The sequence below is a fragment of the Ziziphus jujuba genome, chromosome 7 (assembly GCF_031755915.1).
Source record: "Ziziphus jujuba cultivar Dongzao chromosome 7, ASM3175591v1".
In the NCBI taxonomy this organism is placed as follows: Eukaryota; Viridiplantae; Streptophyta; class Magnoliopsida; order Rosales; family Rhamnaceae; genus Ziziphus; species Ziziphus jujuba.
The window spans coordinates 13,544,636-13,572,531 of NC_083385.1; the positions used below are offsets into that span (position 1 = coordinate 13,544,636).

Here is a 27,896-nt window from a genome sequence, read left to right on the forward strand (position 1 = left end):
ATGGAGATTTTTGTATGTAGTTTTAGAATTTTATGTATTGGCATTTTCTAGTTTTAATTGATATAGTTTAACATTAATGGAAAAAAATGCTATTAAACCGTATGAGTCTAAAACAAAAAAAACTTAAATCGAAACAAATTGAAAAATTATAAAATTTAATTGTTGAGTTAAAAAATTGTAAACTTAAATTATTACTTCAAAAGTTTAAGGTATTAAAATACAATAAACGGTCCTAAATATTTATCAATTGCGAAAATAATTTTAGTACCCCAAAAAAAAAAAAAAAAAAGTTGTGAAAAGTGTTTATTTTCAAATCGTTATTGCTTAAGAAGTCGCTGAACCGTCCAAAATGATGAAAGGGACCTTCTGGAAAATCACGAAAAGTAAAAAAAGGGCTTAAGTAACTTTTTAGAGCCCAGTTCTTAAAGTCCACTATCACCATCCACTCTCGGCCCTAATTAAAGTCTGTTGGCCGCAGTTCATTTTTCCAGCTAAAATAATAATAATAATAAGTAAAAAAGTAAAAAACAAATTGTTAGTTGCTATTATTTTTTTTATTACAAGTTTAGGGGAGGGGATGTTTTATTCAAATTAAGAATTGAATTTTGAACCTGAAGGTGTATTACCATTGAGGCAAGCCTAGGATTATAATCGGATGGTCAACACTAATTTAATTTCATTTATTTATATATAAATTAGCAAACAATTTTGCACAAAATATTAGTAAACAATTAAACATTAATTTTCTTAATTTTCAAAACCTTATCCCTTGCCAAGTTTTGGGATGATGATTTCTCAGTAGATTTCATCCTTTGCCATCATTTCGTTTCTGTCCTTAAAACCTAACCCTTGGAAAAAGTCTTTAATCTACTCTTTTTATTCAGACCTTGCTTTAGCTGTAAAGCCTGTAATCTATAATCCTTAACTTATTATTATTATTATTATTGTTATTATTTTATTGTTGAAACTCAGCTCATTGATTTTGACTTTTGAACTATATAACGAATGAATAAATACTGTATATATTCAAATAACAGCCATCCATCCCAAATAGCCGCCGGGGGGGAAGGAAATAAATTGGAGCAGTATAGAATAAAAATCATTAAAGCCCTTTGAAACAAGTAATAGAATTGTTCATTTTCCTCGTACTAAGGTCATACTAAAACTCTGTTTGATACAGCATTTGATAAATAAAAATACTTTTTAAAGTTTAAAAGTTATGGTTAATTTTCAAAAAAATGCTTTAAACCTTTACAAAAGCAGAAGCTGCTTAAGCTATACTAAACAGTATTTAACTCTTCAAATATTTGCTTTTTCTACTTTTTTTACTATATGTAGCTTCCATTTTGAATTAGTTTATCAAATTAATTAAAACCCCCTCTGTCCAGATCTAGTTTGAACTTGTTATATCTATCTATGATTTGTTAGATCCGTATGTGATTTATATAATTCTCGGTCTTTTAGTAGCTTTTTTTTATACCCCTTTCTCTCTCATTGTCTCGTGTCCTTGTGACTGTCACGAAAATTCCATTTTTAACACCCACCACTAAAGCAAACATATCAAAGTTGACACTTTAATCATGAGAAGCACCACCACTATCACCGCCAACTCAGCTGGAGCTTATAATTTCCATTCATCACGGCTCCATTCCGCTTCTCAATCATTAATTAACAATTTGATCATTTCAAACTAATTTAATCATTAAAAAACCAAATCCTACAACCACTAAGAAAAGTTAAACCCCACCACAAACACCCCCCCCAACCAACACATAAATCTGCTAACCTTCATGCCTGAAATCTTGAAACCAGAGCCCCAAAAACATATCAAACAATAAAATACTATATATTCATCCTAATGATTCAAATTAAAGTTAAAAATCAAAATGCTAATAAAGAAATATTAAACAAAAGACTTAAGAGGCATGCGAGCAAATTGTTCCCAAAGTGTAAGGAAAAAAAAAAAAAAAAAACATTTTTTCTTTCTTTGTTGATGAGGAGGAGATGATGATGATCTTTTATACTCTTTGTATTCAAATTAACCCCACCATCCACCATACACCATCTTTAACTTTTAGACGTACATAGGAAAGTTTGCATGCGAAAGTTCCTTTAGCCATTCATACGTTCGGTGATGTGACAAAGCTTGCTTTCCTTGCTGCTGGTGCTGTTGCTGCTTTTGCTTTTGCTTCTTCCTCATCATCTTCAACTCTTTCATGGCATGCGTTTGCCCACTGTCATTGGCCACATTAAAGCTACTGCAACTAGTTTTACTTGCACTATAACTCCTGTTCTTCATGATTATAGCGTTTGAAGCTACTGTTTCGATTGAACATCTGCATCCGCTTAAGAATTTCTGTCTCTTCTGTTTGACCTGATCCTGTAAGTTCAAATTCACATCCACCTTGCTACCATTAGTGGCTGCAATACCACTACCAGTTGCATTTTCACTATTAACACTGCTGTTGCGACTCACCGATGCTCTATTGGCTCTGCTATTACTGCGAACCACCTTGAACTCTTGCAAATCTATATCGGGTGTCCGAACCAAACCCATCCTGAAAAAATCCCAAATCGAAGATTTTTGATTTCTGCTACTGATTCTTTCAAGCCGTGCACTTGAGGCTCTGATTTGGGGTTTTGGACTAGGGAGAGAATGGAAATTGTTTCTGATTCTTGACTCGGAAGTAACCCTTGTAATGATGTTCATGGTGGAATTGTTAGAGCTGCTGGTGCTGGACGAGTGTTGATAGCTTCGGCCGCTGCAGCAGCTACTGCTTCCACTGCTAATGCTTCTGAACCCGCCTAATGAGCCATGGTCCATGGATTCGGACCTAGATATGCACCGGCTAGCGGTCCGGCTATCATGCCGGCCGAAATTACACAGCCCGTTGTCGGAGCTGATTGAGAGACGCAGTGGCAGAATCTGTCCCTGAAAGAATACCTCATCGGCCACACACATTTCCAAACCACCACCCACCGAAACAAAATCAAATTCTTCATGAACTGTTTCAATAACCTGGCCACCTTCGTAATTACTTGGTTGTTGATTCCCTTCTTTCATCAAATTGACAGGCAAATCACAGAGTGAGACATCTTCTTCTTGGTCTTGCTCAGAGCATCTGTCTTCATCAGCAACACTGCTTGTTTTTTCCATGGATATCTCCACAGAAAGAAAGTATAATAATGTTGTTTCAGTTACTGTTTTGGGGTCCTCCTTTGAAAGAGTAAGGGATAAAATACTGAGAGATTTATACAAGCAGATGGTAAATATTTGAAATGAGAAAGAGAAAGAGAGTGAGAGAGAGAGAGAGAGAGAGACACAGACAAGAAAAAGAGTGAGGGAGAGAGAGTGAGGGAGACATGTGGAATATAAAGAAATAAAGCACATTGTGATTCCTGAAAAAGCAATAAATAAAGAGTAGCTAAGCAATGAAAGAATAGTGGCAGGAGAGCCAAAATTACAATTAGTGTCCCTTTTTCTCTTGTTTGAGAGTGTAAGATAGAAAAACTGCAACTTCTGGGGTCGGCCACTAGCACAGCGAGTATGTCTTTCTGTTGTCTCGCTTTCAATATATTGTTTGTTTGGTAAGACGTCAAGTGGGATCGTTTATATATGGCACACAAAATTTTTGAAAAAAAAAAAAACTTTTATGAGTCTCAAAATCAAAAAATTCTAATAACTTGATTTAAGACGCATCAATTTCCTTTCAACCTTTAATTGTATGATATTGGGTTAATGGAAAAGATATAAAGCAAAAAGCTTTTTCCATTATTGATTGGTTAGCCAAAAACACAAAAAGAAAGCAAGGCTTTGTTTTTGCTTACTTTTTAGAAGTTTTTAACAGGTGGAGCCTCAAAAGCAGGATTTGATGTATAGGTTGATATATGCAGAGGCGAGAAGAATTTTAATGTCATTGTGATGGACAAATTGCGACTTGTAAGTGATAGAAAGTGACTATAGGGGCCTTTTTTACAATCTTCTGGAAGGAAAAGCAAGCGTGATGGCATTTTACAAAAGCTCTTTATGCGATATTTTTTTGTTGGTGCTTACAAAATTCTCACTGATAGCAAAAACTCATTGATTAATTTCTTCATACACTTGATATACATTACACTCTTTCTAGTGCTTAATTAATCAGCTTTTCAAGGACAAAAAATTGTCTCCGCGCTATTCTTCTAATAGAGAAGAGCAAAAAAATTTAAAAAGTTAAAAACCCACCTCAAAATTAATAAGTTGTTCCGGCGGTTCTTGATAAGGTGGTCCTTAGTAATCTAATTTGCTAACGTAATGGCTTTTTCAGTAATTATAGACTTGCTTATTTATTATCCTTAATAAGGGTATGTATGTCTAATATAAAATGTATATATTATCTTTCAGAATTTTAAAAAGAAAGAAAAAGAAAGTATATATTAATCTCCGTCCAAAAAAATGTATACACTATGTTTGCAATAGCACAGCTTGCAACATTTAAATTTTTATTTATCAAGTAAATTCCTGATGTTTTAAAAATAAAATAACGCATCCAAGCAAGAAAATAGTAGGGTTTCCAAAAAAAATAAAAAAAGGTAAGAAAAAAGTATAAGAAGAGCAATCAATTAGCAACTTCATAAGTGTATTAAGAAATATAATATACAACTCTTTGAAAATGAAAGAAATTAGATATATATTTTGAGCCAAGATGTACTTGCTCTAATTAGCTTCTACTTAAAAAAGGCACGATTACATGTAAAATTAAAATTAAATAAATATGGAGGTGGCTTTTGGCCTAGAATAAAATTAACTCAATATAAAAATTAGAATTAGACTTCAAGTTAAAACTGATTAACATCTTCATAATTATGAAGAGACATTTGTGCAGTTTATGATTTTTTTTTTTATTTTTTTTCCTCTTTTAGCCAAGTGATCTATATCACAGGCCGGTCTTTGGTTAGTAATATATCATAGACTTCTAGAATATGATTATCCAAAATCCATTATAGTTTGTATTTGTTGGTTAATTGTCTCCATCCGCCTGCCGTTTCTGAGAACATTCTTTATATGTACAGCAGAGGATATAGAAATAGATAATCAAGGGAATATAGCAAATTGAAAAAGGATCGTGAAATAGTTTTAATGGATTTTATAATTAATTTACAAGAGTAGTTAATTTCTAAGTACTGATCATCATATATGGTATAGCTTTTTCCTATTAAGATCCTGAATATCTAAAAAAATTAATTATCAGCGTATATGCACAAATAAATTAATCTAAAAGTTGTCATTCTCAAAGACATTGAATCTTTTAGCATATTTATCTAATTCCATCATACTCACAGTAGCGTGTATAATGAAACGAGTTGTACTAATCCAAATGAAATTAACAATTTTTTTTTCAGTCTACCATTGGTCTATGATTCAATATGACTTTTTTTGTTAATAAATTTTAATTTCGATACATAACAATAAAGACCACGATAACATAAAATTAAGTGTTTCTGAAAGTAAATTGATGTATTTGAAGATTAACATTAAAAATAACAAAAAATAAAAAAACAAAGGTGATTTGTTTTTGAGGTGATCATTAATTTATAGTTTTTGTATTAAATCCGAAATTCAGAAAGAAAATACTCGGCCCTAATGATTGGGCCTAGAAGGCAGCGGGCTAGGTCCTGTCTCCAAATATACACATCTTGGGTGGATCAACATTTAGGCCCTATAACTAGGGTCAGAAGTCGAAAAAGTACTGGACCATTTCATGGTTCAATGCTATTATTCTAATCACCTAATCATGAACTGAATCCCACCATGTGGCTATCACCTATTTCACTGTTCGCATTTGACCAAAATTAGCCATGGACCCCCGCCGAGTTGCATTCTTTTTCGTTGCCAATATTCTTTCTCGTTTTATTAATTTATTTATTTTGTTTTTAAAAAGAGAGAGAATAATTAAATTCAAAATTATTTACATATACTGTTGACTTCTGGAGATACTATTGTTCACAAAAATCAAAGGTACGCCCGTGTTCTGGGCCTTCTGGCGTATAGTGCCATACTGACAAGTGATAAATATTAAAATTAATGACTCCGTAGAAGAATACAGATGAAGTTTTTTTATTAAAATTATCGTTTAGTGTATACAATAATACTATAAACAATGTATAAAGAAAACGTGAATGTATACAGTTCTAGAGCTTGTGTATATGGAATCTAATCGCCGTTTCACGTTTCTCTAAGATGAGTCCAACTACGGTTTACCATCCTCGATGGTGATATTAGTGGACTACACGGAAAGATTTGGTGATGTGGATCGTCTTGTTTTTCATTTCATTCTTGTTTATCCGTTTTCTTTTTGTTGTTTTCCCCATAAATTTGAGTTTTACTTGCTTTATTACTGAAGTGGCATAATAATACCTTTTGGTTATGGTAATTAGGGGTGGGCATGGATTAGGTTGGTTTGGTTTTGCACCGAAATACAATCCAATCCATACATATCGATTTTTCTAATTTACAATCCAAACCAAACCACTGAAATATTAAAACCAAACCAAACCAAACCATTTATGATCGGTTTGGTTTGGATTGGTTGATCGGTTTGAAACTTACTAATTTATAAATATATAATACAAATAAAAAATTTTCCAAATTTAAAATATAATTAATAAATTATAATTATTCAAGCATAAAATACAATTAGAATAATATAACATAGTTCAAAATAGAAAATAAAGAAGAAAATATAGCAAATGATACACATCATGCACTTATTAAATAACAAATATTAATGTCATCATCTCACTCCTATAAAATCAAATTAAAATTGTTAGAACAAATAATGTAAAATAATATATTCGTCAAAATTCATTCACTCAAGAATCAATGCATAATTCCTTTTTTTTTTTTTCTTAACCTTAAAACTTTGGTAAATTATAAATCAATCAACGTTGACAGGTTCACTAATTTTAGTTGATTTTGTAAGCTCTACAAAGATCAAAATAATAAAATTAGTAATAAATTATATTTAAACATTTATATATATATAAGTAACAATTGGATATAATATATGTAGATATATATATATATATATATATATGATGGGGATGTAAAAAAAAAAAATATATATATATATATATATTATGGTGATGGTGATGGATTGGTGGTGGGCGGCAACAAAGGTAAATGTTTAGTTTAGGGTTACAACTTATAATTTGATTTGAGATTTAGGATATGGAGATGTAAAAGAATATATATATATATATATATATATTAAAAATCAATATATAAAATGAAAAAAAAAATTAAAAATTAATATATGAAAATGAAAAAAATACTCTAAAATTAATATATAAAAATGAAAAAAATAAAAAATATATAATTTTTAGTTATATAATATATTATTTGGATTGGATTAGATTGGATTGGATTTATATTTCCAATCTATAACCAATCCAATCCATACAATTTATAATATTTTTAACCCAATCCAATCCAATTGATATAAAAATTTAATTCAAATCGTTAAAAATGGATTGGATTGGATGGGTTGAACGGGTTGGATTGGATTTTGTCCACCTAATGGTAATTCTATTAAGAAAAAAAAAGAAAGAAAAAAAGAAACAAGGAGATACGTACAAATATCCATCAATATTATATATATATATATATATATATATATATGTGAAATCATCGAATAAAATAAATTAAGAGAAACACTGCCCACAAAGAAACAAAAAACATATATATTGTGATGAAAGTCGTAGATTCTAAAAGCAAACATAACAAAAAGAAATTAGCCTGAAGAGATGCATAAAAGAAATAAAATAAAAAAGCTAGTCATATCAAACGCTATCTTATTCTGTTAAAAAAACAAAGAAAAGGAAAAATAAGATTTATGGGATTCCAATGCGGCTAATGGCATCAGCCGCCGGAACCTCAGCCTGAGAGTTGACAGAACCGCCGGAAAGAGTAGGGGCATCGGTGGAGCCACCGGCACGGCCAGGTTTAGGTTGAAGATGGCCTTGGGTTCCATACCCCTGTTGCTTGTAGTCCTCCAAATCCTTGTATTGTATATACGGACTGTCATTCACTGGCAGACCTTCATACTTTCCTTTCTCTTCGTTCTCTGGCTTTCTTTCCCTGTGCTGCTGCTTGTTCTCCATTATCTCTTTGACGGTTTCACTATCAGCTAATCAGCTTTTTTAGTTTTTCCATGGCCATGCTTTTTATGGCCTTTCCATTATTATTTCTCGGAGATGTTGACACCTCAACGCTTACGTGTCTCTCAGTTTAGAGACTTAAAACTATACGTGTCGAGTAGAGAACGTATTCTGTAACATTCATGGTTAAAAAAATGCCTTGCGGATTTGATTGTTGATATATTCTTCTTCTGCGCACGGTCAACCAAGAAGTTTTAAAACCATTTTTCGAGGAAAGATTTGCAAGAATCAAACTCGCTTGGAATTTGGTGTACGGAGAATTCAGGATATGAGTTGGACGTTTTCTGAGTTTGTTTATTTTATTTTTATGTTACTGTTTTTCAAGGATCAAATTCTGCATGGCGTGGATGTGTATAATTCATTCATTAATTAAAAGAAATTCGATTCACATGTATGAAATATCGGTACAAATACAATATCAACAAAAATATATTCACCAAAAAAAAAAAAAAAAAGAAAAAAAAAGAAAACCGTAAGTACATATTGTTGCATACTGTAACAAGTAGATAGTAACTTTTCTTTTATCTCAATTATAGTCCACATATTTTTGTTATGTTTTTTTTTTTTTTTTCTTCTTTTTTTGGCGTTGGAAATTTAGATATGAGAGACCACTCAAAAAGTTCAAAATTACACATTCGTTGCCAACACAAGTAAGGCCCTTTTGTCCTATCTTTTATATAATTTCCTTTACTGAAAGTCATTTTGTGATGGACAAATTGTACTCATAATTTAGTTTGGGGATTAAAGGAGAAACTTTGCTGTTAGGATTTTTCAGGAATTGCGGTTAATTGATCAAAAGTGAAATATATCGTTTCGAAGTAAAATTTTTCACAAGTCTTTTATGCTAATTATTTAATGTAATTACATCTATATAACGGTAACTTTGAAGGACTACAATGGTGATGACGTCAGAACTGGGTGGATGAACAAAGCATGTGTTACCCTCAAGATTAGGAGAAAATTAACTGTAGCTACATAAGAAATACTATAAGGTAGACATTTAATTTCTTAAAAAAAAAAAAAAAGAAAAAAAAAAAGACAACGTACGTAGAGCTGGGACGATAAGATCAAGAGAATCAAACATTTGTGGCTGGTCTTTTTGTTTGTTTTTTTTTTTAAAAATAAAATAAAATAAAATTTAAGGCATGCAAAATTGCATTGTCCTTCCTCATCTTATACTAAGACTGCCAAATTTTCATTGAAGTAGGAGCTACAAAATGGACAATTAGCTTCTAGTAACAGCTCAAATGCTGACTTTCCAATATATGGATCTTTTATTAGTTTTTTTTTTTTATTTTTTTTTTATCCTTATATAGGTTTGCTTTGTTAACATAGCAAATATTTAATCACATATATTTTTTTTAAAATTTAATTATGTTATCATCCATTGAATCAACAATGTATAATTAAGATTGAAAAACAAATAAAATAAATATAGAAAAAACCAATCATACCTTTCCCATCAAGCAAAAATTAATTTTTTTTAATGAAATAACAGGCAAAAATAAATTATATGCACGGTAATCTATCATCCGAAATAAAACTTTTGGCTAGATATATATTAACAAACCCACACCAAACCCTCCTCCCCCCCTTCTTTTTTTATTTTTTTTAATTTTTTTTTCCCTCTCATAAAAATTAAATAAGAAACAGAATGCTTTGCTAAACGGAGAAATGAGACCGCCAATAGTAGCTAAACAGAGAAATACTTATATAATTGTTTATTAAATTAATCTTCAACAAATGCAAAAGGCATGTACATTTGCCAAAGAATACTGTACACTAACAAAGGAAACATCTCGCCTTCACCCCTTTTTTTTTTTTTTTTTTTTTTCCTCTCTCTCAGAGATCAACATCAAACATTGCAATACAGCTTCCATGGTTAGCCGAAAACAATTAAACAAAGAGCTTGAAATATTCTTAACACTTAAACGAAGATCAATAACACCGCTCTTTGAGCCGGTGAGATCGATATTAAATAATTTAAACATGTCCTAATTGCTTCTCTTTCTCTCTCCTATCAAGTACTCCAGCTAAAAGCAATTGGGCTTCCCACAATGTGCTTGCCATCTGACCATTCAAGACGACCAAAGCTGTTTGAATCTGACGGCAATGAACCCACTGCAGTAAACGTTACGGTGCACCCTTTCTTCTCATTTACTTGGCTGAAACTCAATGTCTCAGGCTCAACTGAGATCTTCACCGCTTGAGTCTCTGTTTTGATAGACACCTTGTACGTACCCGCTGAACCCACATTAGTCAGTGTCCGACTGTACTTCACCACGGTGGGCCCACTGCTCTGGAAATTGACTGCAAATGAAGGGTAATTAAGATCCCCCACACTGTATTTTTTACTCGGGTCGCATGTGAATTTTCTCCTCGCCAGGCCGCTAATCTGTGCGCCGGTGTATTTCAAAGCGCATAGGAAACCTAGGTAATCATTTACCGTTAAATCATAAACGAGTCCTGGATATAAGGCCGATACGGGGTCCACGTGTCCAGAGCCGTGATCCAACGGTGTGGATGGTTTCCCAGTAGCTACGTCTCGTATACTCTGGCCGTTTTTGTACGAGGTGTAAGCCGTGGTCATTAGAGCCGATCGAATAGCCGCCGGGCTCCACTCCGGATGAGCCGCCTTGAGAAGCGCCGCGAGCCCGCTCACATGTGGGCAAGACATCGACGTGCCGGAGATGATGTTGAAAGTCACGCGCCTACCATCGATGGACAAACCGGTGGGACCAACTTCTCCAGACCACCCTGCCAGGATGTTGACACCTGGCGCGATAATGTCGGGTTTCAGTATTTCCGGCGTGATTGAGTTCGGACCTCTCGAACTGAACGCCGCGACCACAGGCGATGGTTCTATCCCAACTTTTGTCCCTTCGAAAACAACCGTAGCGGTCGGGTTCGGATCCGAAAACAAGTATTTCCTTATAGCCTCCCCAGATTTCTGACCCACCGTGGTGGCCGGCAAAAGATGTGCGTCTGCAACCAACTCTTCGCCGTTGGCGGCGGTGTTCGTCAACACCATCCCTACACCGCCCGCAGCTTTCACCACCGCTCCTTTCTGAACCCTAGCACTCACTCCTCGATCGCAAAGAACGATTTTTCCGGCAACTTTTTCGGGTATCAAAGTGTCCATCATGCATAGATTTCCATTCGTAGCATTACTAGCGTTGCCGGCATAGATGATAGGCAACAGCGATCCAGGTAAGGCATTGCCTCGGAACAGCGAGACGCCTGAGTAGTTTTGGCCGTTACCGAGGGTGACGTAAGCCGGGAAGTCACGATCTATTGTGCCAGCTCCTACGGTAGTGATCCATGGTGCCAAATTGGAAAGACTGTACGGACTGGGACCCGCATTCCCGGCGGAGCAAGAGACCAAGATTCCCTTCTCCATCGCCGCGAAAGCTCCAATGGCGACGCTGTCTTTGTAATAATCGGACATTCCACCACCAAGCGACATCGAGAGGACATTCCTCCTTTGTAATAATGGTCCCCACAAAGTGGGCGAATGCCCCCATAAGACCTCTCTTAGTGCTTTACAAGCATCTATTCACTCCCAAGAGCACTAAGGAGGACGAGAGGAGGCAGTAGAAGAAGGAGAAGATGGCGCACAAGTGGGAGCGCTGAGATTCTTGAATGCCCTTAATGGACAGGTCATTCAGGCCAGAAAGACCAACGAGAAAGGTCTTATGTTTGTGGATGCGGCAATAAATGGAAAGGCCGCAAAGAGTGTGATGTTGGACACAGGTGCCACCCACAACTTTTGTTCAGAGATTAAAGCTCGAAGGTTAGGCCTACGCTTACAAAAGGACGCGGGGCAAATGAAAGCAGTAACTTCCAAAGCCTTGCCTACGATGGGTCTGGCGAAACAAGTGCCTCTCAAGTTAGGAACTTGGGAGGACCGTGTAGATTTGATTGTAGTACCAATGGATGACTTTGATGTAATCTTGGGAATGGACTTCCTAATGAAGAAGAAGGCAATCCCTATTCCCGCCGCTAACAGCCTGTTGATGATGGGGGAACAAACGAGAGTAGTTCCCATACAGAGGAAGTAACTGAACAACCCTAAACTTCTATTGGCTCTCTAATTTAAGAAGGGAGTAAGACGCAAAGAACCCTCTTACATAGCATTGGTGGTATCGAGGGAGGGTGAAGATGATGAAACTACCCCTCCTATGGTGCTAGATGCCTTGAAATCATTCGGCGATGTGATGCCAGACAACTTACCGAGGAACCTACCTCCTCGACGAGATATTGACCACAAAATCGAACTGATATCGGGAGCGAAACCTCCAGCAAAAGTACCTTATTGGATGGCCCCACCTGAGCTGGCAGAACTACGGAAACAACTTAGGGAACTTTTGGAAGCAGGGTTCCTGAGACCCTCAAAGGCACATTATGGCGCTCCAGTATTATTCCAGAAGAAGAAAGATTGATCTTTGCGCCTGTGCTAGATTACCGAGCACTGAACAAGGTCACGGTGAGAAACAAATACCTGACCCCCTTAATAGCTGACTCGTTCGACCAGCTAAGTGGAGCCAAATTTTTCACTAAATTGAATTTGAGATCGGGATACTATCAGGTGAGAATTGTTGAAAGAGACAAAGAGAAAACCACCTGCGTTACACGATACGGAGCCTTCGAATTCCTGGTGATGCCTTCTGGGTTGATGAATGCACCAGCAACATTTTGCACTCTCATGAACCAAGTGTTTTGAGACTTCCTTGACAAATTTATGGTGGTGTACTTTGACGACATTGTAATCTTTAGCCCTACCTTAGAAGAACATGTCGAACACATTCGAATGGTATTCCAAAGACTCCAAGAAAATCAATTATTTGTGAAGAAGGCAAAATGTGCATTTGGCAAGAGACGAATCAAGTTTCTAGGACACATCATCGAGGAGGGGAAGATCCGTATGGACATGGAAAAGGTAAAAGCCATCCAAGAGTGGAAAACTCCCACCAATGTGAAAGAACTTAGATCATTTCTGGAATTGGCAAATTACTACCGTCGTTTCGTAAAAAGGTACTCGAAGAAAGTAACTTCCCTAACGGAATTGCTAAAGAAGGAGGTACCTTGGGAGTGGAGTAAGGAATGCGAGGGCGCATTTGAGGATCTAAAGGAAGCTATGATGAAAGACGCGGTGTTGGCCCTGCCAGACATCATAAGACCCTTCGAAGTCCAAACCGATGCTTCTGACTTCACTTTTGGTGGAGTCCTACTCCAAAATGGTCATCCTATCGCCTACGAAAGCAGAAAGTTATCAGCAGCAGAAAGAAACTATACGGCTCAAGAAAAGAAGATGCTTGCCGTAATTCATTGTTTAAGAACTTGGAGGCACTACTTATTGGGGTCAAGCTTTGTAGTAAAGACTGATAACTCAGCCGTTAGTCACTTCCTTACACAAACAAAACTAACCCCAAAACAAGCTCATTGGCAGGAATTCATTGCGGAGTTTGACCTTCATTTCGAGCACAAAGCGGGGACCAAAAACTAGGCGGTGGATGCCCTAAGTCGTAAGACAGAGCTTGCGGCACTAAGGGTGTTGGCTAACATGGCTGCAAGTACTATCGCGACTTCAATGCGAGAGCTGATAAAGCAGCATCTAGGGGGAGATCAATGTGCATATCCTCAAACTGTGCAAGGAGGGAAAAACTCGTCAATTTTGGGAGGAGGATGGCTTACTGTGGACAAAAGGAAATAGGTTGTTTGTCCCAAAGGCTGGAGACCTAAGAAAGATATTAATGAGAGAATGTCACGACACTTTGTGGGCTGGACATCGGGGGTGGCAAAGGACGTATGTAACACCCCGTCCCAAATCGCACCGGAATCCGTGCACGTTGACCGAGGTTGACTGTTGACCGTTGACAGTTGACCAAAGGGGTTAAAAGTTGACTTTTTGACTCGGTGGGAATTTCGAGATGACTAGGGTACCGTGGTGAAGTGCACGATGCCACGAGTTCGTAGACTGGTAGCACGTCGAAAACGGAGCTACGGTTTGAAAGTTATGGACGAAACAAGTTGCGGTCCAAACTGTCCAAGGGGTGCTGGAGTTGACTTTTTGTTTATGGGGAATTGAGCTTTGACTCATGCATGGTTGTGAAGTGCTCGTCGATACGAGTTCACAGACTAGCGGCACGCTCAAAACGGACATCCGGTTAAAAAGTTATGGACGTTTGAAGTTTACCGGATACCGTATTATTTTAATATTTTTTTTTGGGTCGGTGAACAGTGAAACGCCACGTGTCAGTTTCTGATTGGTCCACGTGGCATGAACAGTGTCACGCAGGGATTTTATTTGTTAAAACACTCGGGGAAGAGAGAGAAAGAGAGAGAAGAGAGAGAAAGAGAGAGAGGAGAGAGAAAGAGAGAGAGAGAGCCACCGCCGGCCACCGGAGTTTTCCACTGTTCCGGCCGAGTTACTGTACATGCGTCGGACAGAAAGCTTGCCCACCTCATTTCCGGCAAAACCTCCAAATTTCACGGCGAACGGCCGCCGGACGCGCCCAGAACGGACGTCCGAAGTTTGGCGGCGATTTTTCCCCTCCACCGTCGGCCACCGCGAATCGGCACTGTTCCGGCCATTTTCCGGCCACACGCGCCTGACAGCCTTGATCCTCTCCTCAAGTCCGGCCTACCCACCAAAAATCACGGCCATCGGACCACCAACGCGCCGGGATCGGAGCGTTTTCCGGCGAGGGGTCGAAAATCTTCAAACGGTGAAAATACTGTTCCGGCGAGTACCCGAAAATTCCGGCCAGCTCCAGTCCGCAGTGTTTGACCTCCTGAATCCAAATCCGGCTTCCGTTTCCGCCAATTCGCGACGGTTTGGGAGAATTGCGGAGCCGAAACCCGGAAAGCTTCCCGATAAAATTCCGACCCCGTCGGGTACGATCATCGGAAAGTAAGACCGAATCCGTGATCCTCATCACGCGAGCTTCGATTCGGTATATAACTCGTAACCCTTAGATGTCGCTTGGTGTTCGCTCCCCGGGTATCCATTTGGGAATTACCCGAATAAAATATTAATATTTTTGGTTTGTGCACTGTGGTTGTTTAGGTGCACGCGCGAGTAGTGGAGTGGATCCCGAGGAGGATCTTAGTTGATTTGCGCTCTCCAGGTGAGTGACCCACCTTCAAAAATTATTTTGGGCAATTAATTAAATTTAATTGGTATTTAATTTAGTATTTAATTATGCTCATGTGGTGTGGTTTAATTATGATTTTAATGCGGTTTAATTTAAATTATTTGTTATGCATGAGCAAGGTATGTTTCGGTATTAATTTTACGTGGTTTCAAATGTGATTTCTCGGGCATAATTGGGTTAAATATTTTTTGAAAATATTTGGTTAAATTTTATAAATTATGCCCGCGGTATTTTTATGGTTGCATTTCGTATTTCGAGGAAAATTGTGGTTTGTTGTTATCGCTGTTTCGTACCGGGTGATTGGATAAAATATGTGGGATGGTGTTTTGTGAAATTTTGGTATACTTCCCACGGTGGTTTTTGGAAAAACGGTACGGTTGGTTGTTTATGTTTATTTTTAGACGCACTCATACAGTATTGGTGTTCTGGTGTATGGTGTATGGACACGTGGTTTAGCACGCGGTTATTATATGGTTTAGCGTGCGGTTATTACTTCACCCGTGAGTTGCCATTGGACCGTGGGCAGGCAAGGTTATTGTTGCGCACAGCCGCCCCCCTCCTTGGCCGGGTGATGGTTTTTAGCAGTCGGTACTGTCGGGACGCCGAAGTGACCACTGCAGGTTTCTCTCTTTAACCTCCCGCCAGTCGGTGCTCGGGACGCTGGGTATCGGAGGGCATCACCGGTATATGGTGTGGTGCGTCAGGTGTAATTGTCGGTGTAATTGCAAATAATGGTTTAAACCCCAAAGGTGTTCAAAATTTATTTATTATAATTTATTATATTTTTATTATATATTTGGGGTATGTATTTATTTAATTGTTGTTGTTAAATTATTTAATCCCTTGGTTTTTGGGAGGTATGCACATTGGGTTTTGCGAAAAGGTTTTAAAAAGGGAACATTTCAAACGGAGCGATTGGTGAGAGTTTTGAGGGAAATCATTATTTTCCAAAGGTTATTATTATTTATTATTAATTGTTGGTATTTGTTCCACTCCTTAATTGTTATTATTTTATTATTATTATCAAAAGGTGTTCAGTAGTTCGGGTTACTCACGGAGATGATTAGCATCTCACACTCTTAAATTCCGTTCCCTTAGGTGCAAGTGGTGGTAGACGTTCTTCCGGAGCGAACCAAGTTTTCCGCTGCTGTTGTGTTTCGAGAAGTTTCTTTGTACTCTTTCATTTCAGTGTATTATTTCTTTTCAGCCTTGTTGTATTTCTGTTGTTTAGCACTTCTTAAAGCTTTGTATACTATTGGAATACTTCTGTTTTATTTATGCACTGGACTGTTGTTGCTTTGAGAAGTGCTGGAATTTGTGGAATCAGTTTGTAGTTTGTGGGAGGAATAAGGGGATGTTTTTAGAAGTGTGTTTTCAGTGCAGGTAATTTGTGGTAAGTAAATCCCTTAGGGGAGGCTCTGTCGGATTTTCCTTTGGAGGGTCCGGTAGGGTTTCCCTGGGATCAGGGCTGTCTAGGGTTCCGGGGAAGGAATTCTGGACGGGTCCTGACAACGTATGCCTTAATCAAACAGAGATATTATTTACCACAGATGTGCGACGATATTATGGACTACATCCGAACCTGTCTTGTGTGCCAACAGGACAAAGTTGAGAGGCAGAAACCACCAAGGCTATTGGAACCTCTATTCGTCCCGTCATGCCCATGGGAGAGTGTGTCAATCGATTTCATCACCAACCTTCCAAAGATCGGGGATCTTTCGAGTATTTTGGTTATTATGGATCGATTCTCAAAATATGCAACATTCATCCCTGCCTCAAAGTATTGTACGGCCGAGGAAACTGCCCGCTTATTCTTCAAGTTTGTGGTGAAATATTGGGGTGTGCCCCGACACATTGTAAGCGATAGAGATGCAAAGTTCACGGAATCTTTCTGGACAGAACTATTCAAGCTTTTTGGGTCCCAGCTCAACATTTCCTCCAGTTATCACCAGCGAACGGATGGGCAGACGGAAAGATTCAATGGCATGTTGGAGGAGTACCTACGACACTTTGTTAGTGCCAACCAGAAGAATTGGGCGCAACTCCTTGATGTAGCCCAATTCTGCTTCAACGCACAAAAGGGATCTCCCACAAGTAAGTGCCCATTCGAAATAGTTAACGGTCAGAAGCCCTTACTTCCACACACAGTCGATGAGTACCAAGGCAAGAACCCAAGGGCTTTCAACTTCACCAAAGAGTGGAAGAACAACATGGAAATAGTCAAGGCCTACTTGAAAAAGACGACAAATCGGATGAAGAAAGCAAACAAAGACCGGGGACCCCTAGAGTTCAATGCAGGGGATATGGTGATGGTTAAGCTAACTCAGGAGCAATTTCGCTGGTTAAGGGATAGAGACCCCAGGTTGATGAGAAAATATGAGGGACCAATGCCGATCATCGCCAAAGTAGGGAGGGCATCGTATAAGGTGATTATCCCAGGATGGATGAGAGTGCACCTGGTATTTCACGTCAGCAACCTCAAGCCATACTATACCGACAAGGAGGATCCAGCGCGCAACACTCCAGCAAGAGCCGAAGTCAAGACCAAGCTGTCGAAGACAACCAAGAAAGTGGAGGAGATCCTTGCAGAAAGAACCAGACGCGTGCATCGACAGCCAGTACGAGAGTATCTCATCAAGTGGAAAGGACTAGGAGAAGAAGAAACCAGTTGGGAGAAAGAAGGCAACTTGGCACCCTACAAGCATCAGATCGAGGAGTTCAAAGCAGCCGATTCGTCGAGCGCATCGATAGAATGAGTGGGGGAGGATGTAAGAGTCGCACACACCTCCGCATTTTGATTGTAAATACCAAGCCAAGTTCATCCAGGGTCATTCGTCAAGCCCATAGTCACTTACTTAGATTCCTAGCTTTTGTTATACGAAATAGTGCCATTATGATTCCTCGTATATTTTAATATGTATTCCTATCGGAATGAAAATGACTCAATAAACTCTTTGGAGGGGGGTGGCTAGTGGGCGAGATGTTGGGCTAGACCACTAGCATAGGTGAGAACTCTTGATAGTATGCTTGTAAACCTCTTTGTTGTTCTCTCTATTGAGACCGAATAAAACGAACGCATTTCCATTTCATTGTATTATTGCCTTGTTTACTGATCATTTTCTAACGATTGTGATTACATGTTTTATTTTATTGCTTGCTTAGTACATGTATAATACTAATATCGTGTGGGTCATTTGCTTGCGAGGGACATTAACGGTTGGTTTACTACCCACGAGGGGCGAGTAAGCACCGCAAGGCCCCGTTGTACGCTTAGAATGGTGGGATCGTGATACTATGCTTGTTTAGAGGAAGACTAGACAAGGGACATGCAAGCGGCTGCGGTCGCATCCGTGCTGGCTGAGGCCTGGCTTCTTTACTATCTCTGCCCAAGTTCGAAGTGGTAGAGTGGCAAGACCGCTATCTACCTTTTCTGCCCAGGTTGAAGTGGCAGACTAACCAAAAAAAAAAAAAAGAAAAAGAAGAGGGACATGCAATATTCACAGGGAAAAAAGCCCCAAGTATAAAGGGCCTAAGTTTGTTTCTCAAAATTCTAGAACATAAGTTGATTTTTCTTTCTTAATATGGCAAATAGAATAATTGCAAGAGAGAACATAAATCCTACCATTTACCAAGGATAAAGCAAGCTTCCAAGTCTTACTTTGTTTTTTTTTTTTCCTTATCATTAAGTGGATTTGATTTCGAAAATTATTGTAAAAATATAATGATAATACTTTGTCAGTGAGTTGTCTTCCAAAAGAACGAAAACTAACTTATGATTGAAAGCAAACTTTTAAAGTAAAATAAAATCTAAAATAATTTTCTTTTTTTTCTTTTTGCTTCAAAGAAGAACTATGATTATTTTTTATATAAATTTTTTATCTATTTATTGTAAATGTCAAATCATTCTCAAAATATTAAAATCATATTGTTCTAAAAAAAAATTAGAGGAAATTAAAAAAAATGAAACCTATTCAATTTATTAAAAAAATGTAATTAGTTGGGCTTGTTACAATATAGAGAAAATATATGTGTGTGTGTGTGTGTGTGTGTGTGTGTAAATGTCCAAATTTGTTTAATAAAAAAAAAAAATCCATCACATTGTGTGTGTGTGTGTGTGTGAATGTCCAAATTTGTTTAATAATAAAAAAAAAAAATCCATCACATTGTGTGTGTGTGTGTGTGTGTGTGTGTGTCCAAATTTGTTTAACAAAAAAAATAAATAAATAAAATCCATCACATTGCACAGCATACCCTCCGAAAATAATTCCTGCATCCCACTGTTTGCAATAGTTTTTTTAATGCTTATTAATTTTAATTTGAAACCCACAACGTCATTGGTATTTGGCAGACAACAGATGCGCAAAGTCAAGACAAAATAAATAAATAGACATAAAAAGAAATAATAGAGCGACCGCGAGAGTTTAACGAAATATCAATATCGCTTATGTGGCTTTTAATATGACCATTCATTTATTGAAAGACGGCAGATTTTTTTTATTTTTTATTATTGATTAAAAAGAGATTCAACTATGATAAAGAAAAGTGTAATTAATAATTATGTTTATTTTTGTTTGTTTTTAACCACAGAATGTCCTCATAGTCAATTGAGTTGAATTTAGGTGTAATCCATGTAGACTATTAAAGCATTATAGTTTTCTCATCCACACGAATAAAGCAGTACTAACTGGCATATTTAGTTTGATTAGGTTTTATTTCCTTATTATTTTTCTTTATTTAATTAATTAGTTCAACACTATTATAATTAAATAGAATTCTTATGATGTAAACATGTTATTAACATTGCATTAAGGCGTTCCGCCGTCGGGTCCCAATTACTACCACAACTTCACATATCGCATCAATTGCTTTCATATGGGACCTAGGGTCTGCAACAATCACATTTCAATTCAACTGTTCAATCAATTATTAGTTCTCACTATTTCTTCTCATATATGTATTTATATATATAGCTCCTGTTCATCAATTAGCTAGCCCAACGAAAACGTTTCTACCCAAAAAAGAAAACACACACACAAACAAACAAGCTTGAGAGCTGAGATTAGACCTTAGAGACCTAACACAGCGAAAACGATGTCGAAAACAATAAAAACTTCCGGAAGGGAATTATTTTTTTATTTTTTATTTGTTTGGTTTATTCAGCTATGTCATGTCGAATATGTCGGACAAGCACCGGAATAACTATGTCGGGCGCGCTCAGCTGGGGCAGATGACCTTCGGTCGACACTACCTCGACGACGGACTTGCCGCCGAGATTCTGGTGCAGGTATTCGGAAATGACAACCGGAACGGCCATGTCTTTGGCGCTCTGGATAATGTGGCAGGGGACGGTTACATGCTTAAGTAGCTGCCTCGTGTCGAACTCGAATACAGTCTTTCCAACGCTAAAAGCTATGTCCGGTCTCATATTGAACAGCGTCCGGCTGAATTCTTGTACCGCCACCGAGTCCAAGTCTCCTCCCACCGCCAGCGGAGCGAAACCGGAGCACCATGCTTGGTAATTCGCCTCTATCGCTACGAAAAGTTGGTCCAATTCGTGTTGTTCTAATCCTCCATAGTAATCCTCATCGTTCAAAAACCTAACACACCAAAGTAAAAACTAGATCACCGCCGTTCAAATAAAATAAAATAAAAAGAAAACTTTTTGAGAGAGTGGATATCGTGATATACACCAAAGTAAACCATAATCCCGGTACCAGCAGTACTATTTTCAAAAGCTTGAACTTGGAAAAGATGAATCAAAATTGGATTATTTACTTTTTGAAGATTTTTTACCTGGATCAAAATTTGAATCTTGGAGCTCAAAAGTATATTTTCAGTTCTATACGCACTGGATCAAGTGTATAAGTACAAATTGGTGATTGTAACTCAAAACAATAATAATAAAAATCATATAAATGATCTAATTAATTAAGGTTGAAGTTTATTTTTACTATTATTTTTTTTATACCTTGGAGAGGCGGAGAGCGTGACGATCTTAGAGAAAAGATCAGGACGAACCACGGAAGCGACTAAGCCGACCATGGCGGAGAGAGAATGACCGACAAAGATGCAGGATTGGACTTGAAGGGCTTCAAGTATGGCAAGCAAATCATAGGCATAGCCGTCGATGGTTGCGTACCTTTCGAAATCAAAGTAGTCGGGGTTTGTGGTTCCAGCACCCATGTTGTCGTACAAAAGCACCCGGTAGTCTTCCACGAGGTGGGGAACCAAGTGCTTCCAAACCGACTGGTCCGTGCCGAAGCCGTGGGCTAGAACCACAAATTCCTGTCCGCGTCCCAGAACCTTCACGTTGTGAGCTTCCTCCACGATTCCCATAATTTTTTTTTTTTTGTCTTTTTCTTTCTCTTACTCCCGACACTCTTAGACGCCTCACGGTGTGTTTTGTACTGGGAAAGGATAAGTTTGGTTGGGCATTTATGGGCTTCTGCTACTGTAGGGAAGCATTTTGCTTTTATGGTGTCCACTCATCCGGGAAAAACTCAAAAGTATATTCATGAGTAAAAACCAAGTTGAAAAACAGAGAGTTTACGTATTGGTTATAATAGATATACAGATATAAACCCCCATATACATGGTATACACAAATATTAATTGGATAATTAAGTATCATACAAACTAATATTGGTCACGATATTCTACCATGCTTTGTTAGGCATTAACAAAATTTCAACTCAATTTTAAAAAGATAGAAAATGCATTTTCCTTTCTATTCTTGTTTGATCCATAATAAAATTTCAATTCACTTTGAAATAATAGAAGATCGGTTTTTTATCTTTCTTTTTTTTTATAAAATTTTTTATCTTCTTTTTGTTTAATCAATGATAGAATTACAGTTCATTAATTTTAAAAAGTAATGATTTTATTTCATTTAGTTTTTTTTTTAAAAAATTGTTAGTGTTTTTAAATAAGGTTATATCATATTTGTAACATCCCGCTTACGTTATCATCCCACTTTTTCGCTCTATCAATATTGTCTTTAATTTAACCATCATATTACAAACATTTCAGATAATATGAGTTTTTATTTTTTTTTTTTTAAATAAACTTCATAGGAAGATTTCTTTATTCTAACCTTTCAAGAGATCATCCATACTGAGAATGTTACCCATCCTAAAATTGCTCATATTAAAAAATGTTTAACTGGAGAATGCTTTTGAACTCTGAAGCTAATTGTTCTAAAAATGCCTTAATTGTTACGTGATTGTCTATTTTTACATTTAAACCATTACTATTTTACACTTAGACAATATGGAATTACTCACTGGCTTTACTCCTTCTTACCTTATATTTTTTAAGATTCACAAAAATACCTCCTTTGGGATCCAATTTTTGCATGTGGAATTACTTATCGATTTTGTCTATTTTTACATTTAAACCATTACCATTTCACATCCGAACAATATAGAATTGCTCACTGATCTTGTTATTTCTTACCTTATATTCTTTAAGGTTCGGAGATCTTACAATTTACCTTCTTATAAAAGTTTGCAAATTCTTACGTATGTTAGTGTGTATGAGTACATATTTGGAAAGAAAAATGTTATTTGTCGAAAGTAGAATCTTTTGTTTTTTTTTTTTTTTTTTTTTTACAGTATAAATGATTATTCAAAAGAATTTACTTTATCAAATTAAGGTTTTAAATAAAAAATCGCTATATAATTAAAATACAACTAAGGAGTAAAGAACCATATCAAATGATTCCACTGTGATTATTAACATTGATTGTAAATAACAAAAATCGTCAGAAAAATATCATAAATTTTTTTAAATTACATATTCTAGAAAATTATAAATTAATATGCAAAATAATGTGTTCCATAAAAACCATACATTTTTTTCAGCATATATAGAATGGATGGCTACTTTTAAATCCACTAGTAGGACCACACACGTGGATTCCTCCCGTGTATTAGAGGCGGAGGTACCAAAAATATGCCCTTCTCCAAGATAGAAAAGATTGCATTGTTTAATGCCTTTATTTTCGTTGGCCACTAGCTTATTTTTGATGAAGTTTAAAATAAGATATGGATGACACTGAAAAAAAGAAGAAGAGCGATTTCCAGTCAAAGATAATGTTAATTTGTTCCTCCACCTGGTAAATGTATACCAATAGGGTGTTAGCAAAAAGTACATTTCCATTAAATACCCTTTTTAATTGTTTCTGTGATCGAACTATTCAACAAAAATGTTGAGAAGAAGAACCAAATCAAAGTAGGTACAAGTCATACCACTTCTTCAGCGCTTCAATAAAATTATAACTGTATATGTTAGATTGCTTTTAGCTCATTGGTTTCTCTAATATTTGACCACGCGACCATGCCCATTATACAAACTGTCAATATATATTAGATATATACATCTATATATATATATATATCTATACTTAATGGGTGTCGCCAATATAGTTGAAAGTTTAGTCATAATATTCATTAAGGGTTGAAGTTTGAAAGGGGGCCGCAATGCAAATTTATTATGCGTCGTATGTATAATTAGATAGTTATGACTTAGTTTATGATTGATTAAATAAGAGTATAACAAGAAATCATATATTATAATATCAATTTATAGTATTTATTTTTATTTTTATTTTTAAAATTAAAATTATAGTAAATTCTTTAATGACAATCAATAAATTGTCACATATTGTGCAGATTACATTTGATTTTTTGTTACAAAATAAAAAATTTATCGCATTTTCTTTTTTGCCCCATTCTCTCTTCCTCTTGTTTCGGCTAGTAAAACGAATGATATGGTAAAAAATAATTTAGTTTGATTAGAAAAATTTTAAATGAAAAATAATAGAATATGAGATCCTACACATATAAGCTATTAGATGTTAAATCTTAGATTTTTATTTTTGGTAATAATGAAGGGATTAGATTAACAATCAAACAAGGATAAGCAAAGGAAAAAGCTAGCAAATTATTGTGATCCACATCAATTGCCTAATTAATTTGATTTGTAATATAATGACAAATGACTATATATATATATATATATGTGTTAAGCTAAAAAAAAAAATGAATACATATATATATATATATATATTATGTATGGTCGAATTGGAAAAGGGCCCATCTTGGCAGGCTTGGCTCAGCACTTTTATCTAACACGAATTGTATGTTTCAATTATTATTATTATTATTTTGATGAATAAGTTACGGATGTTTATTTAAAAACAAAACATTACATGTATTTAGGATGTATTAATTTTCAACTAGTAATATATTATAATAAATCAATTAATTGGGATATTATTTAGCAATTTATTTAGTAAAATTCTTTAGTCTAATAGTACTCGTACGTATACCTGTGTATGTAGATAAATTAAGTGTACTTTCCCACCTATAAGTTGTATGTATTTTGAATGCTTTTTCAATCATCTTTCTTGGGTGTACCATATTCATTAGAAATATAAAAATCTCATGCACGGCCATTGGTATTTCTGGAAAATTAGTGTAATATCAATTTTTAATACATATATATATATATATATATATGTGTGTGTGTGTGTGTGTGTGTGTGTGTGTGTGTGTGTGTTAAATAACTATGATAAAGCAAGCTATCATATTTATCATCTAATATTTGATGACATTAATTTATAAACTGTACCGGGCGTCGACAATAGCTAAGGCTGCGGGATATTTAATACACACAACACAATTAATGTCAAACACTTCACCTCACCATCATCTCGTGATCCTTTTGATATACTGAGGGACGTGGCTAAAGCCAAAACCAAACAAACATGTGCAAATTCGGAAATTATGGTTTAAATTTTGTTATGTCACTTTATTACGTGGCACAAGCTTCTACCTGATGTCTATAACACTATGCGAAGATTTTTATTTATTTTTTGAAAAAATAAAATAAAATAGAAGTGTAGCTGAGATCCATAAAGCTAAAGCTGCGGGATATTTAATAAAAAAAAAACACAATTACTAATTCCCATTCACATCACTGTCATCTCGTGATCTTTTTCTGTCTGATAACTGAGGGACGTGGCCAAAGCAAAAACCAAGCAAACATGCGAAAATTTATGATTTCACGATCAGCAAACAGGGAAAAAAAAAATTAAAAGTATGACGTGGCACAACAAATCTAACCCCTTTCATCACTTTGTCAAAGTGGGTCCGACGCACTTGAGCCCTTATTACTTAATTGACGCCATTAATACCATAAGTCGACACCAAACAGCTGTAACCACGGACCTTTTAAAAGTCAAACGTACAAACACTAGGACAACAAACATATAGCTTTTACTTTAAGTGGTTGGTTTTTTTTTTTTTTATTATTTAATTGTATATTATTTACTTATTTAGTATTAATTAGTGGTATAATATCGTAAATAATAATAAATTTGAAAGAAAAATATCTTAATAAAAAAATCAACATAATTTAAAATTATATTGATCTTAATATTTATTTTCTATTAACTTTATATTAAATAGTTATTAACAAATTGAAACAGTATTTAAAATAAATAAATTATACATAATTAGATAATAAAAATTTTTAAAAAGTGAAAACCAACTGATTTTTAATTCGATAATGCAGTTAGTTTTAAATTTTTACTTTTTATTTTTCTCTACCAAATCATGTGCAATTTATTCATATTTAAAATTTGTTAAATATTGAATTTATTTATAAAATAAAGAAAAATTTTAAACATTAAATTAAACACAGTTTAATATCGTGTTGATATTTTATTTTTTTCGTTTCATAATTGTAACTAATTATTTAAGAGATATCATACACTATTAACCCTTATTAATTAACATTTAAATAAGCAAGTTACAACCAATTAAATTGGCAAAAAGAAAAAGTAAAACACGTAACTAGAAACTAACCACTAAATCAAAACGGTGTCAATAGACGATAAAAACTATACTTTATTTTTTTCCTTTCAAATTTGCAACTAATTATTTAAGAGGTACCATACATTATTAACCCCTATTAATTAACATTTAAATAAGCAAGTTACAACCAATTAAATTGGAAAAAAGAAAAAGCAAAACACGTAACTAGAAACTAACACCAAATCAAAACGGTATCAATAGAGGACGCCTAAAAACTTTGTACTTTTCGTATCGAATTAAAGACTTCTTTGCTTACCACAGACAACAAGTCCTTGCGGATTCAGATTGCTATGTCATAGCGAATGTGCCGGAGCAGTACCGGAATCACAATATCGGGAGAGCTGAGCTGAGGAAGATGACCATCCGACGACATTACCTCCACGATCGACTCTCCGCCGAGATTCTGATGCAGGTATTCAGAAACCACCACCGGTACAGCAAGATCTTTGACACTCTGAAGGATATGGCAAGGGACGGTGACCATCTTCAATATCTGCCTCATGTCGCTTTGAAATATAGTCTGAGCAACGGTCAAGGCTATGTCAGGTCTCATGTTGAAGAGCGTCCGGCTAAATTCTTGCACCGCCATCGAATCCATGTCCCCACCTACCGCCAGCGGTGCAAATCCGGAACACCACGCCTTGTAGTTCGCACCCATGGCTTCGAAAAGCTGGTCTAGATCTTCTTGTTCGAAACCTCCATAGTAATCCACATCGTTCAAATATCTGAAGGACTCAATAACCATAAACATACGTATAGTTGAATTATTGCCACTTCTCCCAAAAACTTTAAATTAGAGGTGAATTTTTTTATACTTTTTCTCTGACACATACACTATAGATCTCGAATATTTAAAATACGTCAAAATATACGTGATGACTAAATTATACATATATGTAGCTACCTCGGGGAAGCGGCGATCATGATGATCTTAGAGAAAAGATCAGGACGGGTTATGGATGCGATGAGACCGACCATAGCGGAAACAGAGTGACCAACATAGATGCAGGAATCGACTTGAAGCTCTTCTAAGATGGCGAGCAAATCGTAGGCATAGCCTTCGAGCGTGGAGTACCTTTCGAAATCGAAGTAGTCCGGGTTTGTCGTTCCGGCACCCATGTTGTCGTACAGAATGACCTTATAGTCATCGATGATATGAGGAATGAGATGTTTCCAAACGGATTGATCTGTGCCGAAGCCATGGCCTAAGACTAAGATTTGCTGCCCCGTTCCCACAACTTTCAAGTTGTGAGCTTCTTCCAGTATTCCCATATCGCCGTCTTTTTTAGAATTCTTTCGGGCTTTTTTTCTTTTCTTTTCTTACACGTCTCTTCCTATTTTTTAATTTATTTGTTGGGTTTCGATTAGGTATTTGTAGAGTTCCGATTGGGTTTTATGGTGTGAAAGTGGAGTTCCGACACTAGCTTAGTTTTTTCGAAGATTGTTGACGCGGGATAATTTCGACCACATGTAAGGAGATTTGGTGATAAGTTTAGACGCAGTACATTATGTACTGTTGCTGCTATATCCAACCGTCTCCTAGATGATATCCACGTCGTCTTCTAAAAACTCTAGTCATCTTATCCAACGGTTCTGATTCTACTGATGAAAATTAAAATAGTTGTCTTTTTTTTTTTTTTAATCATATAAGAAATGATAATAC

The 27,896-nt window shown here is 36.1% G+C and overlaps 5 protein-coding genes across 5 annotated transcripts; all 5 read right to left on the reverse strand.

The window, feature by feature from the left end:
• Positions 1–1,825: 1,825 nt before the first annotated feature.
• LOC107434658 (uncharacterized) lies at positions 1,826–3,561 on the reverse strand. The gene has a single exon (XM_016046143.4). It carries the CDS (start codon positions 3,389–3,391, stop codon positions 2,075–2,077), a length of 1,317 nt encoding a protein of 438 aa, XP_015901629.1. The 5' UTR covers positions 3,392–3,561; the 3' UTR covers positions 1,826–2,074.
• A 4,142-nt stretch (positions 3,562–7,703) lies between these two features.
• LOC107434664 (uncharacterized) lies at positions 7,704–8,179 on the reverse strand. Its single transcript, XM_016046149.4, has one exon. It carries the CDS (start codon positions 8,137–8,139, stop codon positions 7,870–7,872), a length of 270 nt encoding a protein of 89 aa, XP_015901635.2. The 5' UTR covers positions 8,140–8,179; the 3' UTR covers positions 7,704–7,869.
• Positions 8,180–9,890: 1,711 nt separating this feature from the next.
• Positions 9,891–11,860, reverse strand: LOC132804468 (subtilisin-like protease SBT1.7). The gene is made up of 2 exons (XM_060818871.1): positions 11,815–11,860; positions 9,891–11,748 (listed from the first exon to the last, which is right to left on the reverse strand). The coding sequence occupies exons 1-2, from the start codon at positions 11,858–11,860 to the stop codon at positions 10,217–10,219; spliced, it is 1,578 nt and encodes a 525-aa protein (XP_060674854.1). The 3' UTR covers positions 9,891–10,216.
• An 8,393-nt stretch (positions 11,861–20,253) lies between these two features.
• LOC132799148 (probable esterase KAI2) lies at positions 20,254–21,783 on the reverse strand. Its single transcript, XM_016046142.4, has 2 exons — positions 21,322–21,783; positions 20,254–20,950 (listed from the first exon to the last, which is right to left on the reverse strand). Exons 1-2 carry the CDS (start codon positions 21,687–21,689, stop codon positions 20,506–20,508), a joined length of 813 nt encoding a protein of 270 aa, XP_015901628.2. The 5' UTR covers positions 21,690–21,783; the 3' UTR covers positions 20,254–20,505.
• Positions 21,784–26,246: 4,463 nt separating this feature from the next.
• On the reverse strand, positions 26,247–27,764 carry LOC132804436 (probable esterase KAI2). Its single transcript, XM_060818796.1, has 2 exons — positions 27,138–27,764; positions 26,247–26,958 (listed from the first exon to the last, which is right to left on the reverse strand). Exons 1-2 carry the CDS (start codon positions 27,503–27,505, stop codon positions 26,514–26,516), a joined length of 813 nt encoding a protein of 270 aa, XP_060674779.1. The 5' UTR covers positions 27,506–27,764; the 3' UTR covers positions 26,247–26,513.
• Between the last annotated feature and the right edge of the window lie 132 nt (positions 27,765–27,896).

Bases quoted from the DNA above. Each gene is read 5' to 3' on its own strand.
- LOC107434664 (XM_016046149.4), bottom strand. From the start codon at position 8,139: ATGGAGAACAAGCAGCAGCACAGGGAAAGAAAGCCAGAGAACGAAGAG.
- LOC132804468 (XM_060818871.1), bottom strand. From the start codon at position 11,860: ATGACCTGTCCATTAAGGGCATTCAAGAATCTCAGCGCTCCCACTT. The intron at 11,749-11,814 runs GTGCGCCATCTT...GGGAGTGAATAG, and splicing joins GAATCTCAGCGCTCCCACTT to ATGCTTGTAAAGCACTAAGA.
- LOC107434658 (XM_016046143.4), bottom strand. From the start codon at position 3,391: ATGTGCTTTATTTCTTTATATTCCACATGTCTCCCTCACTCTCTCTCC.
- LOC132799148 (XM_016046142.4), bottom strand. From the start codon at position 21,689: ATGGGAATCGTGGAGGAAGCTCACAACGTGAAGGTTCTGGGACGCGGA. The intron at 20,951-21,321 runs GTATAAAAAAAA...TTGGTGTGTTAG, and splicing joins ACGCTCTCCGCCTCTCCAAG to GTTTTTGAACGATGAGGATT.
- LOC132804436 (XM_060818796.1), bottom strand. From the start codon at position 27,505: ATGGGAATACTGGAAGAAGCTCACAACTTGAAAGTTGTGGGAACGGGG. The intron at 26,959-27,137 runs GTAGCTACATAT...TGAGTCCTTCAG, and splicing joins ATGATCGCCGCTTCCCCGAG to ATATTTGAACGATGTGGATT.